The 18216-nt window shown below is 43.9% G+C and overlaps 2 protein-coding genes across 4 annotated transcripts in view; one reads left to right on the forward strand and one right to left on the reverse strand.

Annotated features, from left to right (window-relative positions):
• Window positions 1-1444: 1444 nt before the first annotated feature.
• Window positions 1445-11552, forward strand: CCNB3 (cyclin B3). The gene is made up of 11 exons (XM_075261079.1): window positions 1445-1545; window positions 2206-2289; window positions 5269-5387; window positions 7454-7565; window positions 7648-7752; window positions 7852-7944; window positions 8149-8286; window positions 8422-8577; window positions 9238-9387; window positions 10887-11017; window positions 11459-11552. The coding sequence occupies exons 1-11, from the start codon at window positions 1453-1455 to the stop codon at window positions 11526-11528; spliced, it is 1251 nt and encodes a 416-aa protein (XP_075117180.1). The 5' UTR covers window positions 1445-1452; the 3' UTR covers window positions 11529-11552.
• Window positions 11553-15483: 3931 nt separating this feature from the next.
• LOC142184476 (diacylglycerol kinase eta-like) overlaps window positions 15484-18216 on the reverse strand; it is a 117138-nt gene continuing 114405 nt past the window's right edge. For 2 of the 3 annotated variants that reach the window (XM_075259362.1, XM_075259361.1), the window contains exons 29-30: window positions 16332-16462; window positions 15484-15705 (exon numbers count right to left, since the gene is read on the reverse strand). In XM_075259362.1, coding sequence (XP_075115463.1) covers window positions 15631-15705; window positions 16332-16462 — 206 coding nt within the window. In that variant the 3' untranslated portion in view covers window positions 15484-15630. The remainder of the gene's footprint in view (window positions 15706-16331; window positions 16463-18216) is intronic. The other variant, XM_075259363.1, reaches the window with a different exon arrangement.

Here is an 18216-nt window from a genome sequence, read left to right on the forward strand (position 1 = left end):
CTGTGTGAGCAGAGGGAGGGGGCGTTCCTCCCCGCTCCACAGTACAGCGGGATAGGCGCCGCGAGGCAGAAGGACGTCTCTGGCTAATGGTCAGAAACGCCCTTCTGACCATAGAAGAGCTACGGTACCGGGCCGTAAGCTCTTTACACCGGGCACAGATCGGGAAAGCCAACAGTGCGCTGAATTCAGCGCACTGTCAGCTTTCCAGCAGTATATAACACTGCATGTGCCCGGATATGGTGAAAGGTCCTCTTTAAGCTGTCCTGCTGCTGAACTCGTTCCTCATGCTGTACCTGTGATTGTTCCGGCATCTCAGCAGCTCGCTGGGACATCAAATAATGAGTGTGTTTTTGGCACTGATGATCCTCCTGAGTTCTGCTTGAGGAGAACTCTGTGACTTCTGGCTATCTTCATAACTGTTGTTGTTTTGGAATTTTGCAACAAATTAGATTTTCTTTTTCCCGGCATGTTTAAAAGTAGCAAACTGCCAATTTGGATTAAAGGTGTTTTCCTATCCAGTGTATCAGCATGTTGCCTGGAGCAGATCAGATAATATGCAAATACAGTACACAATCCACTGAGTGTTTACGTAGAGAGATAACAGACCTTGTGTTATCAGAACCTGAGATAAGCTGCTGCAAGAGCGGTGTAATATAGTATGTGAACATAAATTCATAACAGTCGTGAAGCCATGTCATTTACCGGGATAAAATGTAGCCTATGTTTTAATTGAGGTTACAAACTATCTATGTGCTGAATTTCATTCAAATCTGTTCAGCCGTTTTTGTTGATTGAGAAACAAACACACAAACTTTCACATGTATAATAGTAGGATGTGTACATTTTAATGATCACCAGGAAAGCCCGTGCGTTTCTATCATGGGTTTCAGGGAAATTGGTTATATACTGTTCAGAAAGGTATGCTTGCTGAACTTCATAGAATGGGGTGGCCACTACTTTTGGGGACCCTCTTCTTGAGCACAGCAGAAAGACGCTAATGCACATATCTTTTTATCTCCTGAACAGCAATTTCAATGTTCATATGTAATATGCTATTCCTCCTGTGCCAATGAGTAGCCATAGGACTGCAATTTCCCCTTGGCCAAGCTAGCTGCTGCCTTTAAGCCTTTATGGTTCTTTGTCTTCAGGATCATATTCAAACTTGTACATTTAAAGGGGTTGGCCTGGATTATATTATTTATAGAGTATCCTTAGGACAAGTCAAATATAAGTGAGGGGCCGACAGCCTGCCCCCCATAGATCAGCTGTTGGGGGCCGCTTCTGATGCCCGTACTGTACGCACCATGCAGCCAGGCGCTGTTGGCTCTGTATCCTATGTAGTGGATGTTTGCAGTCTCTGGACTTCAGAGCCTGCAGAACCCCCAAAGAATTCGCAAATGAGCAAAGTATTAAAATATATGTTTGTTTTTTTTCCTCTCCAGGTCCCTAAGAATGTTGCCTCTTCGTCACAGTCAACGTCCACCATTATCCAAGGTTTCCCGTACAGGAAAGCCAGTGGCTATGGAGAATGTTCATCCTGTGAAGGTATCATTGTGTTTGTTTGTTTTTTTGTGCAACTACCTCACAAAATAGTTTTAGAATAGAAAATCCAAGGCAGATTATTGAGCACTTACTTTTTCTAATTTCCTATAATGGGAATATGTTTCTGTGTTTAGCAAAGACTACAAAGCTGAAACACTAACACAAAATACAGCCATGTGACTGCACCAATAGTATATCGTGTGAGTGATGGAACTGAAGACCAAGTTGTGTAGTTTTCCCATCTCAGGATTTCAGCTACCGTCTTGTCTCCTCTCCCCTCTACTTCCTGGTGTTCAGCTTGGTCCTGTAGGGTGCTGGGTGTAAGCTGTACAGTTATCAGAGATAAGAGACCGTGATCAAGAAATCTTTCTATCCCTTATCAGGGCACCCCCGACTATCCTTTGTGCTCTTCTGTTTTCCTTCTAACTACTCCAGCAATCCGATGTCTGATGAAGCTCCGATAGACCGTTACTTGTTAATCTTTGGATTGCTAATAAACTGGAGTTTTGTCTTACATACTGCTACGAGTGACAATAATTTTTTGTACTATAAAGAGGATTCTTGAGATGGGAATACCCCTTTAAGTGGTTTAAAAATAAAATTTTATTTCTCATTATGGAGCAGAGTCACCTGTAATATTTTTTTTGTTTTCTTTTTGCATAGGAGGATTCTGTGCAGACAAAGCGTTCCCCATCATCCCCACAGGGTGGAGCAAAGAAAAGATCTGCTTTTGGAGACATCACCAATGTTAGTATGCACCGGACTGTCTATTTAATCTTACACTGTTGTGGCAATATCCTTAAGAAACTTCTGGAAACTAGTGGAAAAGAATGGAGCAATAAAGATATTAAACAGGAGAGGACCCAATACTGACCTCTGTGGCACCCCACTGGTGACTGTGACCCCCCCCAATACTGACCCCTGTGGCACCCCACTGGTGACTGTGACCCCCAATACTGACCTCTGTGGCACCCCACTGGTGACTGTGACCCCCAATACTGACCCCTGTGGCACCCCACTGGTGACTGTGACCCCCCAATACTGACCTCTGTGGCACCCCACTGGTGACTGACCCAGTCTGAATATTTACCATTAACATTTACCCTCTGTTTCCTATCACTGAGCCAATTGTGGACCCAAATGCATATGTTTTTTCCCAGTCCCAACATTCTCACTTTGTACCAACCTTTTATGTGGTACAGGTATTTAAAGGTAGTCGGTCCCCTTCCCCAAGCATACTCAACTGCCAAGACTGTATCACACACCACATGTGAGAAGGTGACAGGCAAAGTGTTGGACTCCAGATATATCAGCTCCAGGTTTCTGACATATATGTGGTCCAGGGCAGATCTGGAGTAGGCCTCAGCCCAGGAGTAGATCCTTGCATCATTATTGACCCATAAAAGGCTGCAGATCCTGCAGTTCCATGAGGTGAAAGGAGGTGTGTGGTTCTTTCCTGTAACCCTAAGTCTGGTGAGACTATATTGCTCCTGTTTTGTTCGTGTGGCTGTAGTAAGCCACACGTATAGTTAGGTTATCAGTTCTATTAAGTTAGTTGCTCAGACGAGCAGGTTTTTATTTTGTTTTTGCCTGAAGTTAAGGCTGTATTTTTGTTTTATTTATTTTTGTTAAATCCTCAAACTCCCAAAGTTTTTCTGGTTTGACCTTCCTCACTGATAATTTACACAAATTGCTGTCGAAGGACTAAAACTTAACCTTTATTTGAAGTGTAATTCTAAAATTCACTGGCATGGCGTAAAATACACGAACATGGTCAGTCAATGTATGCTATTGTGAGGACATGAGATAGACCCTACTTATATGTATGTCTCTAACTTGCAATCTAGTGGAGATTCCCAATCAATATATATATGTACATATGGGTATTTGGATTACACGTTGTGAGTTGCAATAAGGTAGATGTACACACGTTATATCTGTTGGGTTCAAAATACTCATGGACTCACAAAAAAGCATATATCATTTTATGTGCGAATTTTAGAATTACACTTTAAATAAAGGCTAAGTTTTAGTCCTTCGACAGCAATTTGTGTAAATTATTTATTTTTGTGCCTGAAGTCAAGGTTTATTTATTTTCCTGTTTTTTTTTTATCTAAATAAACCAGTTCCTTGCATATTTTGGGTCCCTGTCTTGACTGTATTTGTCCGTACCACTGCTTCTACCGAGCTAACTTCCCCACACACATTACAATGAAAAGTAATCTTTCTTTGTTGTGTATATCAAATTTGTAAATTTGGAGGAAACATTTTTTTGTAATATGCAAATGAGGCAGTTGGTGCACTGGGGGTGGGCCTTCAGCTCCTTCGAGCGCTGCTCTTGTTATTCAGACCTATACCACCTTCTTCCTGTATCGGCCAATGCAATCACTGTTGACCCTCCCACTGCTATAACATCACCGATCCTGCATAAGCAGCAAGACCAGATCCGACCCCAGTGCACCAATGCCATATTTTCATAGACAATGCATAACAAAGGTACCGTATTTTTCGGACTATAAGACGCACTTTTTTTCCCCAAAATTTTGGGGGAAAATAAGGGTGCGTCTTATAGTCTGAAGGTGGCGCCTGGCATCTGCTGTAATAGAGAGGCGGAAGTCGGCAAGTGATAGACGCCATTACAGGTGCCTGAGACATCGCTGCCCTGCCCTGCATGAAGCCAGCAGCGGGAGGAGTGATGCTGCTATTCCGCTCCTCCGTCCCCCCGCCGCTGGCTTCATGCGGGGCAGGGCAGCGATGTCTCAGGCCCCGGCGTCTATCCCTCCCCGGCATCCGCCTCTCTAGTACAGCGGATGCCGGGTCAGTATCCGTGGCCTCTTCTCCCCCGGGGCCGGTCCCCACCGGCCCCGTACCTGTGAAGTTGCAGGCCGGCTCCTGCGCGGCGATATCGCAGGAGCCGACCTGTCCGGGTGAGAGCCGGGAGCCTAATGAGGCTCCCAGGCCTGTCACGGCTGTATTAGTATTGCGGCTGGGTCTATGACCAGCCGTAATACTAATAGACAGAATGTCCCATAGACGGCAATACAGTTGTATTGCCGTCTATGGGACTTGCGATCAAGTGACCGCAGGTTCAAGCCCCCGGGGGGAATAAAATAGTAAAAAAAATAAAAAAAAAAGCTTTAAAAATATGAAATAAATAAAAGTTCTAAATCACCTCCTGTTTTTTTTTTTCAATACAAGGTGATCTAAGCAATAGATATCCCCCAAAATGGTATAACTAAAAAGTACAGCTGGCCCCGCAAAAAAAACGCCCTATACATCCCCGTACAGCTGCAGGGTCACCTGTCAATGTGGCCTTGCAGCTGTTGCAAAACTACAACTCCCATATATTAAATATTTTACCAGTTTTTGCTTCAAAATTTCTTTTCCCTATTTTCCTCCTCTAAAACCTAGGTGCGTCTTATAGTCCGAAAAATACGGTATTTATTATTTAACACTGTAATGTGTTCTGATATTAAACTGCATAGAAAAAGAGATAAATTAAAATACTCTTTGTGAGGGAGAACATAGGGAAAATAAAGAGAGCAAGCCAAGGTACGTGTGGTTGAATCTCCCTCCCTCTACCAAATCCGGGCCCCAGAACCAGTTCTCCCATCCCCCATGCAGCTCAGGACGATTACTTTTTCCTTGAACATCACTTTTGATCCAGCTATTGAATATCTTGAACAGCTTTTCTGCAGTTTTTTACAAAATTAATAATTTTTACAGGCTAACAAAAATCAGCAATTACTTCAAAAAAAGAAAGAAGGCCAGAAAGCTGTTGTGAAGAAGACAAGAAACGTTGCAGTCAATGGCGTCTCAAAAAATAATGAAATTAATATCAAGAGGTGAGTTGGACTTCTAACCTGCTAACACTATGCTATCCCTATAGTGACCGACCAACTCTTACAGGACGGATTACAAAGAACATGGCTAAGTCATATACATCGGAATCCTACAGGGTTTCTCGCACGGTGTGAAAGGGGTGCCCAAACATGTACTCATAGCATGACACCTCCTCCTTAAGCCCAGGATCGGAAAACCTTAAATACTGGGTCGTTTAACTTTTGAGATGCCGCAGTCAATAGCAACTGCTGCATTTAAATGGTTTTGGAGCGAGGGTCTCCCTCCACTAGGCATCACAGGGTGCCAATGCCTATACATGGCAGTAGGGGATCTATTGAAGGTATCCAGGTCTGATTTTTGGTGTATCCCTATTAGGTTGTGCCAGGGTCACTGCTTGTCAGTGTCAGACAGACAGGATAATACTGTGATCTCTATGGGTAAATCTCTAACCCTACTGCTGGCCTGAGCTGTTACACAGGCTGAATCCATCCACAAACTTGTGACTGAAACAGGAAATGGAGAGGAGAAATTCCTATATTTATCTGAATCCTGAATTCTCAAAGCTGTTCTTCAGTGAATCGGTAGCAGTACACCTCAGCTTCATTGCTCATGCGCAGAACATCAGGCGCATTTAAAGTGATGTGGGGGTGTGTGCGTCCCAGCTTCACTGAAGAACGGCACAGGTGCCTCCCTAGGTAAGTATAAGGGTTTGTTTTTTTTGTTGTTTGTATTGGCACGGATGGTGTTGCTACAAGTCTATATGGAACAATAAGCTATTGGTTATATATATTACCAGTAGTATATACCATAAATGCCTGATAGACGCAGATCCCTAGGAATGACAGAAGTACTATACATGTGTGTGGAAGTAGTCCTACATAGTCACATGGGAATACCCATTACAGCTTACACTCTCTCTATAAGCAATTCTGACAGACTTGATAGCGAGAATAGCGCATTATGTACCGTATTTTTCGGGCTATATAGTCCAAATGTAGTGTAGGAAGTAGGGTATAGGTGGCGCAAGCGCATAAGCCTGCAGCACCTGTACCTGTCTGCTTCCTAGTTTGTCCCGTCGGTGCGAAGCAAAGGAGATACGGTAATAGCAGACAAAGGAGAGACAGTGAGATGGAGTGGTACAGGTGCCTGTACTTCATTATCATGTCCCTACACTCCAGACCCTTCCTGACATCTGCCCTTTCAATACGGTAGATGCCGGGTCTTAAAGATGGCGGCCGCTCCTGCAGAGCAGTTGCCATAGCTATCGTGTCTCCACTGTACAGGAGACCTGATAGCTATTGCAATCGCTCTGCAAGAGCAGCCACAAGCCTTAACAGCTAATACCCTCCATCACTCATTACTACCTTTGTTAACCCCTTCCCTTCCCCCAGAAAGTTAAGAAGCCGCCCCTGGTACCTGTACTGCAGCAGGCCAGCTCCCGCAGGGAGAGTTTGCGGGAGCTGACCTGTTCCTGTGCCACATGGGAGCCTTGGCTTGTCATAGGAATATTAGTATTGAGGCTGGTCTATGACCAGCCCCAATAGTAATATAGAGCATCTCCCATAGACTGCAATACAGTTGTATTGCCGTCTATGGGACTTGCAATCAAATGAAAAAGTTTTTTTCCTATTTTTCTCCTTTAAAACCATAGTGCATCTTATGGTCCGAAAAATACGGTAGTGCTATTCTTGCTGACAAAATGGGATCCATCATTTGATGGGCCTGGCACAGTGGTGTGAACATGGACTGAATAGACGCTATAGCACATGTGGATCCTCTTCTAGCCATTTGGGTCATGTGATCGTAGGGTACCCCTAATAAATAACATGGCTTTCTGTTCTCTCTATGGGGTCACCATCTCCGGTAACATACCTTTTTGTTTCGCCAAGTAAAAAATTTTAGGAATATGAGGGCAGTATACATGAAAGGACCGAGAAGTGTGGCAGACCGAGCGTGAGGTGCAGGGATGGAAACGCGCTACTTTAAATCTGTTTTCTTCTAGCTTTGCTTACATTGTGTTCACTTGTTAACTTAATGTTCCCTTTTTTTTGTATTTCCCTTGCTAAAGGGCACCGAGAAAAGTTCCCATCTCGGAAGTAGTTGTTGAGGTGGTTAAAGAAGAAAAAGTAAGCAATGAAGAAGTCAAGGCTGAGCCAGAAGTGGAAACTGTTGTGGAGCAGGTTTGTTCTTTCTTTGTTATATGCACAATGAGAGTCAATGTGCTGCCGACACAGCGTAACCCTTCCATCTGTACGTTCTCAGGTCTTGCCACCGGATGTGGAGGACATTGATAAAGACTCTCTGGAAGACCCATATAGCAACTCCGAATATGCTATGGATATCTTTTACTACATGCGTGAAAGAGAGGTACATTGGAAACATGTATGGTTTTATGCATTGTATATAATACTCTTTTCCCCCCAAAAAAAAACATAATTTTTTTTTTTTTTGTTTTGACACTTTCAGGAAAAATTTGTACTTTCTAACTATATGGAGTCTCAGGCTGATATTAGTAAAGAAATGAGATCAATACTGGTGGACTGGATGGTGGAAGTGCAAGTGAGTACAGTAATGGAAACTATCAATCCTCTACGGTAATACGGCAGCTGTACTAGTTACGTCTAATGGCGGCATTACGTAATGTTCTATCTTTCGGATAGGTCCTCACTGTGCAGTGGTCACAGCAGCTCCACTCTCACTCTGCGGATCTATATAAATATCTTTTTTTTTTTATTTTATTTTTTTTCGTCTCTCCCTTGCCAGGAGAACTTTGAGATGAATCACGAGACCCTGTACCTAGCAGTGAAGTTGGTGGACCATTACCTGTCTGTCGCAGTTGTCGCTCGGGAGAAGTTACAGCTTATTGGCTCTACGGCCGTGCTCATTGCTTCTAAATTTGAGGTAATGCCTTTGTTTGTATCTGGTATATGTAAAACCTAGTCCTGTTCTCCTGCTCAGCCCCTGCCCATTGTCCTGTTCCGGTCTTCCAACATCTATTATAGTTTTTTTTTCCCTTGTTTTCTTGTTGTTGTACAGGAACGTTGCCCACCTTGCTTAGACGACTTCCTTTATATCTGTGACGATGCGTATAAAAGGGAGGAGCTGGTAGAAATGGAGATGGAAATCTTGCAGAAGCTTGCCTTTGACCTGAACATCCCGATCTCTTATCGGTTTCTTCGTCGCTTTGGAAAGGTGAGTAGCATCTGATCTGCAGATTTTTCGCTATCCTGTGGACAAACCCCTTTTATGGAAAATAAACTCAAGGGTGGGGGTCCTTTCCTTATTTAAAGGTGTTGTCCAAGATCTGGATCACTCAGGGTGGTGTAAAAGAAAATATACTGCAAAAATAGCAGACTCGCGCAGAGCCTGAGGGACTCTATAATGGGATCTGTTGTAGGGTTTTGGGGGTTTTCTCCTTGTTTTTTTTTTTTTCCACTGAAATCAATGGATTGGTCTTTGGTTAGTTGGTCTTGCTGCATTTCTGGTAATTTGACTGATCTGTGCCAGGTGAGCCTCGCCTAATAGTTATTAGTATGGCACAGTATGTCAGTGACTTTAGATATAACCTCTACAGATGAGCAAACACTGTTCGGATCAGCCGTTCCGAACAGCACGCTCCCATAGAAATGAATGGAAGCACCTGGCACGGCGACCAGCCGCCGGCAAAGTGTACGTGCCAGGTGCTTCCATTCATTTCTATGGGAACGTGCTGTTCGGAACGGCTGATCCGAACAGTGTTCGCTCATCTCTAATAACCTCCATTGTAAAGATAAATATTACATTTTGGTTTTCACCTTTCAGCTGCTGTTATTTAGGGATAAAAAACATTTCATGTAAAACTTGTTCTTTCAGTGTGCCCATGCCAGCATGGAGACTCTTACACTGGCAAGATACATATGTGAGCTCACACTGCAAGAATATGACTTTGTTCAAGAAAGTGCTTCCAAGTTGGCTGCCAGCTGCCTGCTCCTTGCATTGAAGATGAAAGACTTGGGTGGATGGGTAAGATGTTTCCCTTTAAATGGAGGCTGATGTTATTTCCTAGTTAAAGATGAATCCTCCAACCACAACATTTTGTATATATCTTATCAGATCTTCTATATGTTGTACCACTGACCATATAGTTTATGCACAAAGTGTATTGAAAAATTGTACAACTTTACATTATAGAAACAATATTTAAGTGCTAAAACTGAAGCCTTTATTAGTGATGACCTAGCCTTGAGATTATCAATATTAGAGATGAGTGAGTACTGTTCGGATCAGCCGATCCGAACAGCACGCTCCATAGAAATGAATGGATGCACCTGGTACCTCCGCTTTGACGTCGGCCGACCGCTTAACCCCCCGCGTGCCGGCTACGTCCATTCATTTCTATGCGAGCGTGCTGTTCAGATCGGCTGATCCGAACAGTACTCACTCATATCTAATCAATATCAAATTATCTGGGGCAAACACCAAGCACCCATGCTGATCAGCTGCTAGAAAAGGCCACAGCATGAGAGGAAGTGTCACTCCTTATTTACAGGGTTGAGGGGATATCGTCACTCCATAAGGAGAGAACCACTATTTAGGTGTGTGGAGTCTTATTAAGCCATGAACGCTCCACTGTGCAAAGGAACATGGGAAGAATATGCAAATCTGACTTCCATGATGTAATTAGGAAGCCAGTGCCTCAAGAATGCACACCAATAGAGGGCGCTCACTGAGAATGTGCAAGTCTATCTTCCATGATGTAATTAGGAACACAGAGTCTGTCAAGCAATCCAATAGAGGGCGCTCCCTTTAACATCATGCCCACCTTCTCAGAGGCCTTTGTTTGCAATGATGTTGGGATTTTACCAGGTACAGTCTCTCAGCCAAGGACAGCTGTTTCGATGTTCTTGCATCTCATCAGCTTGGTGCAGAGAGGACTGACCTGGCAGAGGTGAGAGGCTTAGACAGGGTTGAGGGGATATCGTCACGAGACTGTCTTCCTAATTACATCATGGCAGATAGACTTGCACATTCTCAGTGAGCGCCCTCTATTGGTGTGCATACTTGAGGCACTGGCTTCCTAATTACATCATGGAAGTCAGATTTGCATATTCTTCCCATGGTCCTTATTTACAGGCCAGTGACCTGATATTCATTGCTAACATGGCCTGTTTTCAGCTCAGTCCTAGTCAAATGAATGGGACTGAGCTGCTGTAGCAAGTTACTATACAATGTATGATGCTTATTGTTATTCACTGCTTGGCTGTAACAGCTGGGTTACTGGGTGTCAATAATAGGAATAGGTCATCAATATCATTGTAATCTCATTCTCTTACTATGCAATTGAGATTGTCCTGTACTTGTCCATTAGTTCGGGACACTTGTGGAATATACTAGTGTTATATAAATAGCAAGGAATAAAGTAAATGCAGACATATCATTTATAGAATTTCAGATTTGTTTTTAATTACATTTATTTATTTTTAACCATGTGTTTAACGGCCTATGATATCTGTTGTATTCAGACAGCCACCCTGCAGCATTACAGTGGATACCAGGCAATGGATTTGTTTCCTCTTGTGAAAAGGTTGAACTTCCTGTTAATGTGTCAGCCAAATGAAAAACTGAAGGCGGTGCGGAACAAATACTTACACAGGTAAATACTGCTACCCTAGGGAGGGAATCCTAAAGATGGTCAGAGATGTCACATTCCAAAGACAATATTCTCAGAATATTCCTATAAAGCCACATGAGATGATGGATTTACCACTACAATACAGATCAACGAGCCTTTAGAACAGGGGTTGGGAACGTACGGCTCTCCAGCTGTTGCAATACTACAACTCCCAGCATGCATACGTGCTCTGTTGTTCTTGCAACTCCCATGGAAGTGAATGGAGCATGCTGGGAGTTGTAGTTTCACAGCAGCTAGAGACCCCTGCTTTAGAACAAAGGCGGTATCGTAGCTCCGAAATCCACCCAAATATCCAATGCAAGCAGATTACATCCTAACAAATCCGTGCAATGGTTTAGTTTATCTTTCAGCGTACTCTGTTCTGTTCTGTGTCTAATGCACGTTTCTCTTATTGTGTTACAGGGTCTTCTTTGAAGTTGCAAAACTCCCTCCCTTAGATGTGCTGAAACTAGAGGAATCGCTTCAGAGTTAACGTTTCGTTATTTGTCTGGTTCAGTATTGGGCCAAGATTTGTATATACAATGTAAATATATTTACTTTTTATATTATATGGATACACAGATATCCAGCTAAGGGCTTGCCATGTACAGTCTGTTTATATAAGCCTTGTAAAGGAGAAGAGAAAATACAGTGATTAAAGAAAGCCCCGTCTGTGTGTGTGTGTGTCTACGTGTGTACTGAGACTATTGTAACAACCGCAGTGGTTACTTCCATTCTGATCTATAGATCTAAATTAAAAGAGTAAAAAAATGTTTGGCTAGTAGCCGGCTACAGGTAAGGCCGGTTGCAGACGACTGTGTGTATTTTGCGGTGCAGTGTTCCCTTTTTTACGGACGTTTCTTCACCATCAGTGCCGTATGTCTTCAAAAATGGACAGTGTGCCATTAATGTGTGATCCTAGGCTGGATCCACAAAAAAAAAAAAAAAAAAAAAAAATTCTAATGATGTCCCAGCTTGTCCGCAAATACGGACAGCACACTGAGTACATCAGTGTGCCATCCTAGGTTTTTTTTTTCCTCCCGTAGGCTTCTATGGGCGGGCGAGTCCGTTCCGCAAACTCTGAACAGAATAGGACCTGCTCTATATTTTGCGGCACGGACTCTCTGCTCGCACACTGATCAATGGAAATCATGGTCGTGTGCATGTGCCCATAGAAATGAATGGGTCAGTGTGCTATACAGGAAAAACACTGATGGCACACTGGTCTGTAAGGGGCCTAAAAGTATGAAGAAAGTATCCTTTTGCCATTTATTTGCATCCAATAGTCTGCGCCGCTCCACTGATTCTGACGCAGCCAGAGTTGTTCTCTAAGGATTGGAATGAATACATAGTTCAGTGAATTCTCAGATGGATGATACTTGGATATCAGTAGTGTTAATGGTGTTACCTCCAGGCTCTATCCTGGGACCTGGCCAATAAACATGACCCCAATCAATATCTGAGAAGTTACAATCTCCCATCAAGACCACCATACCTGCTTGTGCCACAAACCTTATGCTCACGTTCCCTTTCATGCGACTTCTGACATAAGGACAGGGTAACACAAGAAGGTTTGCAAATGGATAACTCGCCTTGATCAATAATGTGCAGCAATAATGTGACTTGTGCTGCAGATTGTAAACCCACAGCACGTAGTGTACAGGGTGAAAGCTGTGGGCACCCTCCGAAACCTGCAGCAAAAACACCACTAGTAACCCTATAAGAGGAGAACATTCTTCACACTTCAATTTCGTAAAACTTTTTTTTATTATTATTATGGAACAGACATTGAAACAATTCACAGAATGACTTAAAGAGTTGCCACAGGAACCTCACTTTAAGTATGTACTGATCATTTACACAGTATTCAATTACAAGCACAAAGTGTGAAAAAAAGCTAATAATCCATTTACAAGACAAGATTACTCCACTAATAAATAGTACTCTAACTGTACATTCACAATTACAACGAAGGTCATAGAACCTTGCCCACATGACAAGTCATCGCTTCACAAGATGATATATTACAAATAGAGTTTTACATTTTACATCATAGCTCTTTAACAACATGCAACAATGCTGAGTTTACATTAGAGGACCCTTCCCATCCTCGTAGCTGTGCGGTGTTATATATGTATTATCGCTAGAAAGCCTGGTATACCCCCCGATGCTGGAGATATTAGCGCCAAAGCTAAAGGCAACGATATGTCCCCACTCCTTTACAGACTAACGTCATCGCTGCACTATAAGGAACACCCTGCTGACCGTATTCTTCCATAGCCCTGGACTGTCAGGTATGGCGTTCCTTAGGTTATAAGGCCTGCCTTTCTGAAACTTACGTCACCTGTATCTACAGCAGTGGGGCGCATACCAGGAAAGCAGACAGTGTGCAGAATTTATCACACTGTCGGCTTTCCAGTTGTATATAATACCGCACATCTATGAGGACGTGAAAGGTCGTCTATAAGGAGTGTCCAGGAATTTGTCATTGGTGGAGCCAACAGGCAGCCCCCATACGAATCAGCTGTACAAGGTAGTTTCTGACACCCCATACTTTACACAACATAGAGCCATAAGAAGCTGGCTCCATGCCCATGTATAGTAGCCATTTGCCAGTACAACGGCTCCGCTCCCAGTGAAGTCGATGTATGCTGAGCTGCAGTACCAATGCCTGGCCATGACACAAGGACCAGATGTAAAAGCTTCCAGCCCTTATGCATATGAAGTGTATCACCAGTACAGCTGATCTGTGCATGGGCCTTCCACAAATCCAATATTTATGGCCTAAATGTTATCTTATGCCATAAATCACAAATTCTGGACAACCCTAAGCTGAAGAAAAATAAAATAACAATGGTATCAGTTGTCATTTGCAAATAAACTCATACAAATGAGAATCATGGCCACAAGAGCAAAGCTTTATATCCATTCAAGTCTCTGACAGAACTAGTGTATAAATAGAGTTTACCATATATCCCAAACCTAATCTTAAAGTGACTCTCCATCTTTTACACCACTTAATCTGCTTTAGGAAAGTGGTCAAGGTTAGTCTGTTGAGCTGATGTACACCTGACTTACCAAATGCAACTCAAGAAACAAAAATTGCAATCTTACTCCGGTAGGGGATAGGGCAGAGAGTGGAGTAACATCTTAGGACTGAAGGGCTAGGGTTGTCCAACTCATATTAATTGATGACCTATCAATAAGAGATCAGTGGAGGTCTGACACCCGGGACCCTGCTGCACGAGATCAATGGAGGTCTGACACCCGGGACCCTGCTGCACGAGATCGGTGGAGGTCTGACACCCGGGACCCTGCTGCACGAGATCGGTGGAGGTCTGACACCCGGGACCCTGCTGCACGAGATCGATGGAGGTCTGACACCCGAGACCCTGCTGCACGAGATCGGTGGAGGTCTGACACCCGGGACCCTGCTGCACGAGATCGGTGGAGGTCTGACACCCAGAACCCTGCTGCACGAGATCGGTGGAGGTCTGACACCTAGAACCCTGCTGCACGAGATCGGTGGAGGTCTGACACCTAGAACCCTGCTGCACAAGATCGGTGGAGGTCTGACACCCGGGACCCTGCTGCTCATAAGAGTGCCATTGTTTACATTGCACGCCACGTAAATACATCTGTTTCATAGAGACCATACAATATAATTACAGCATCAACCAATTCACTTCTATGGGCTGTGATGACATCACACAGCCTCTAAGAAACAGCATGTGATGTAAACAGCGATGGGGTCATAACGCTCATACAAGTGCTGAGGCCTCTTCACACAGCTGATCTGCAGGGATCTCAGGTGTTGGACCCCCATTTATCTCTTATTGATGACCTATCCTAAGGACAGGTCATCAATGAAGATTACATAGGAAACCCAAATAAAGATTGTGTGACATTTGATAAATTTGGTGCCAATGATGGGAATGTAGACTCTCCCCTTATGTCCTGGATACCTACAGACACCACTAGAGGGAGTTTATTGCATGTGGTTATCCATTTAAATCAAGTACAACACAGTATGCAATAAGGTCTAGACTCCCCTCTAGTGGTGACCGCAGATATTCACAGTGTGATGGTTTAGCTCTAAGGAGCTCTGTATCCACAAAAAAATGGAAAAACATATTCAATATATAGGGATAGGAGCAGCAAGGAAAGGTAAAGGAGAGAGATTGACATATGGTATTACTTCCTAGAACACATGGGAAACTTCCGTTTTCTTATAAGAAATTCCACTAAAGGTGGACAGTCACTTTAAGGAAGTCAGTACTTAAGTACCTTCTATGGGAAATGGAGGCTGAACAATACTTGCATTTGCATCACAGCGTTTCTCAGGAGAACAAGCTAATAGTCACAGAACTGATGTCGTGGTTGGATGGTCTTCTATGGCAAGGCAATTCTGTCCACTCAACAATTACAAGATTTTTTTTTTTTTAATGTTAAAATAAACCTCCCAATGAACTATACCGCTATAAATACAGTACATTTGGCATTAAAGTCTATTTCACCTGTGCGCATCTGGTATGTACTCCATAATATATTATATATCTCCAGTTCTGGGAATATTCTATGTAACAGCAATGTTCCTACACAGGACTGGTAATGTCTTTAATACCCTGTAGAATCCTCTTCATATGGCCCACTTTGGCTATTCCCAAATCCTATAAAGAAAAGCAAAGACATATTACATGACTGCAGCAGATGCTTTGAGAAGGTTTACATGTATACATGTTATTATATGTTGTGATGATATCACTAACACCAAATCTAAATGATTCACAATGAACATGACACAATACGAATGCCTGCTGTGTGTAATGGGATTCTAAGAATTGCAGTCTCTTTCTTGTCACTTAAAGAGTTTTCCAGGCTTATTCATTGATCATCTATCCTTTGGATAGGCCATTCATTGAAGGACGGCTGGGGTATCTATAGAAGGCTGCAGCCTCTTCGTTACTTACCAATCACGGCATTGTACATTGGCTTGGTGTCACGGCTCAGTCCATTCACTTGAATGAGACTGAGTTACAAACAGGCCATAGATGTGTCATACAGCCTGTGAAGAGGAAGTAGCACTCAGGGAGTGCTGCTACCATCTCATCCACATAGGTCCTGGGTGCAGAACCCCCATTGATCTTCAATTGACAACCTATACTAAGGATAGATCATCAATGAATAAGTCCCAGAAAACCCCATTTAAGTGCACTATATTTGGCAAAGTGACTATGAGTTGACAATGTGGAAGGGAAACGGTGGCTAAAGGAAATTTGATTCCCTTGCAAAATACCTTGAGATCCCTTCTCTCCAGCAGCACCAGCTCTGAGCCCTGGATGTCATGGCGGATAAAAATTTCCTTGTATTCCCCTAAACCCAAGACTTCAAGCCAAGCTGCTACTTCCTCCGTGCCCCATTTATCCACTAGCAGAGAGATAAAGCAAAAGTGAATAAAAATAAGCAATCAACCATGTTAGCGACGAGACACTTGGATGAAAGGCTGGTGGTATCCAGTAACAGAGAACACACAGGTACAAAGGCAGACAGATAGACTGAGCAAGTAGCGGTCTAGTTAGGAGAGCCCTGTCATGTGGATTCCCTCAACAAACATCTTTCTGGACCCCGCTATTATGGTGCAAGTTTAACGTGGCTCCTCTGCCCAGTAACAAGGCAGGTGGGACCATTTAGGGATTGGTCATCTCTATTGGGGAACCCAATTTCAGTCTCATGGTCTCATACACATGCATATCCTTAAACTCAACATCCTTCCCAGTAGCAAAGCTGATGGGACCAACTTGGGACGGGTCACCCTTTCGAAGGGCCCAATTTCAGCATGACGGTCTCATACTCACATGTGTCACTTGAACTCAATCTGAATTAAATAGGTCCTGTCCATTTAATGCGTAAAAATACTGGCCTAGCTAGGGTTATGACCCAAGTATTACAAGTGGAGGAGACCACAACTGGCAGTGGCAAGAAGAACTAGCAATAACGATATAGATTAAAGTACATACTATTTTGTTCAATCTATGGGATAGTAGCAGCACTAATTATGGGCACTATACTGGCAGAAAAAAGTATGGGTACTTCTGTTTGTTTGGTATTATTATCAGTCACCGATATTTAGTCAATTCCGTGTGGATGTAACAAACTAAATGTACTTTTCTGGTCTAAGATGCCTATGTGTGCCTGTTACTACATGGTCATCTTACCCAGGAGATAGACAACCTATTGCACTTACAATAAGTCCATTTTATTTAATACTAGCAGTTACCTGCGACTTCGTCTGCGGGTTGGCGGTGGCGCTGAACCGCTTATATTTCTTGTCCTCCCATGTCTGCCCCCAGTTTCTTGTCCCCCCTTCATATGCCCCCAGTTTCTTGTCCCCCATCTCTGCCTCCAGTTTCTTGCCCCCCCATCTCTTCCTCCAGTTTTTTGTCCCCCCATCTCTGCTCCCAGTTTCATGTTCCCCCATTCATCTGCCCCAGTTTCTTGTCCCCCCATCTCTTCCCCCAGTTTCTTGTCCCCCTTCATCTGCCCCCAGTTTCTTGTCCCCCCTATCTCTGCCCCCAGTTTGTTATCCCCCATCTTTGCCCCCAGTTTGTTGTTCCCCCTTCTCTGCCCCCAGTTTCTTGTCCCCCCATCATCTGCCCCCAGTTTCTTCCCCCCCTTCATCTGCCCCCAGTTTCTTCCCCCCCTTCATCTGCCCCCAGTTTCTTGTCCCCCATCTCTGCCCCCAGTTTCTTGTCCCCCTTCATCTGCCCCCAGTTTCTTGTCCCCCCTATCTCTGCCCCCAGTTTGTTGTCCCCCCTATCTCTGCCCCCAGTTTGTTGTCCCCCCATCTTTGCCCCCAGTTTCTTGTCCCCCCATCATCTGCCCCCAGTTTCTTGTCCCCCCATCTCTGCCCCTAGTTTCTTCCCCCCATCTCTGCCCCCAGTTTCTTCCCCCCCTTCATCTGCCCCCCAGTTTCTTGTCCCCCCATCTCTGCCCCCAGTTTCTTGTCCCCCTTCATCTGCCCCCAGTTTCTTGTCTCCCCATCTCTGCCTCCAGTTTCTTGTCCCCCCCAACATCTGCCCCCAGTTTCTTCCCCCCCTTCATCTGCCCCCAGTTTCTTGTCCCCCATCTCTGCCCCCAGTTTCTTGTCCCCCTTCATCTGCCCCCAGTTTCTTGTCCCCCCT

The sequence above is a fragment of the Leptodactylus fuscus genome, chromosome 11 (assembly GCF_031893055.1).
Source record: "Leptodactylus fuscus isolate aLepFus1 chromosome 11, aLepFus1.hap2, whole genome shotgun sequence".
NCBI lineage: Eukaryota > Metazoa > Chordata > Amphibia > Anura > Leptodactylidae > Leptodactylus > Leptodactylus fuscus.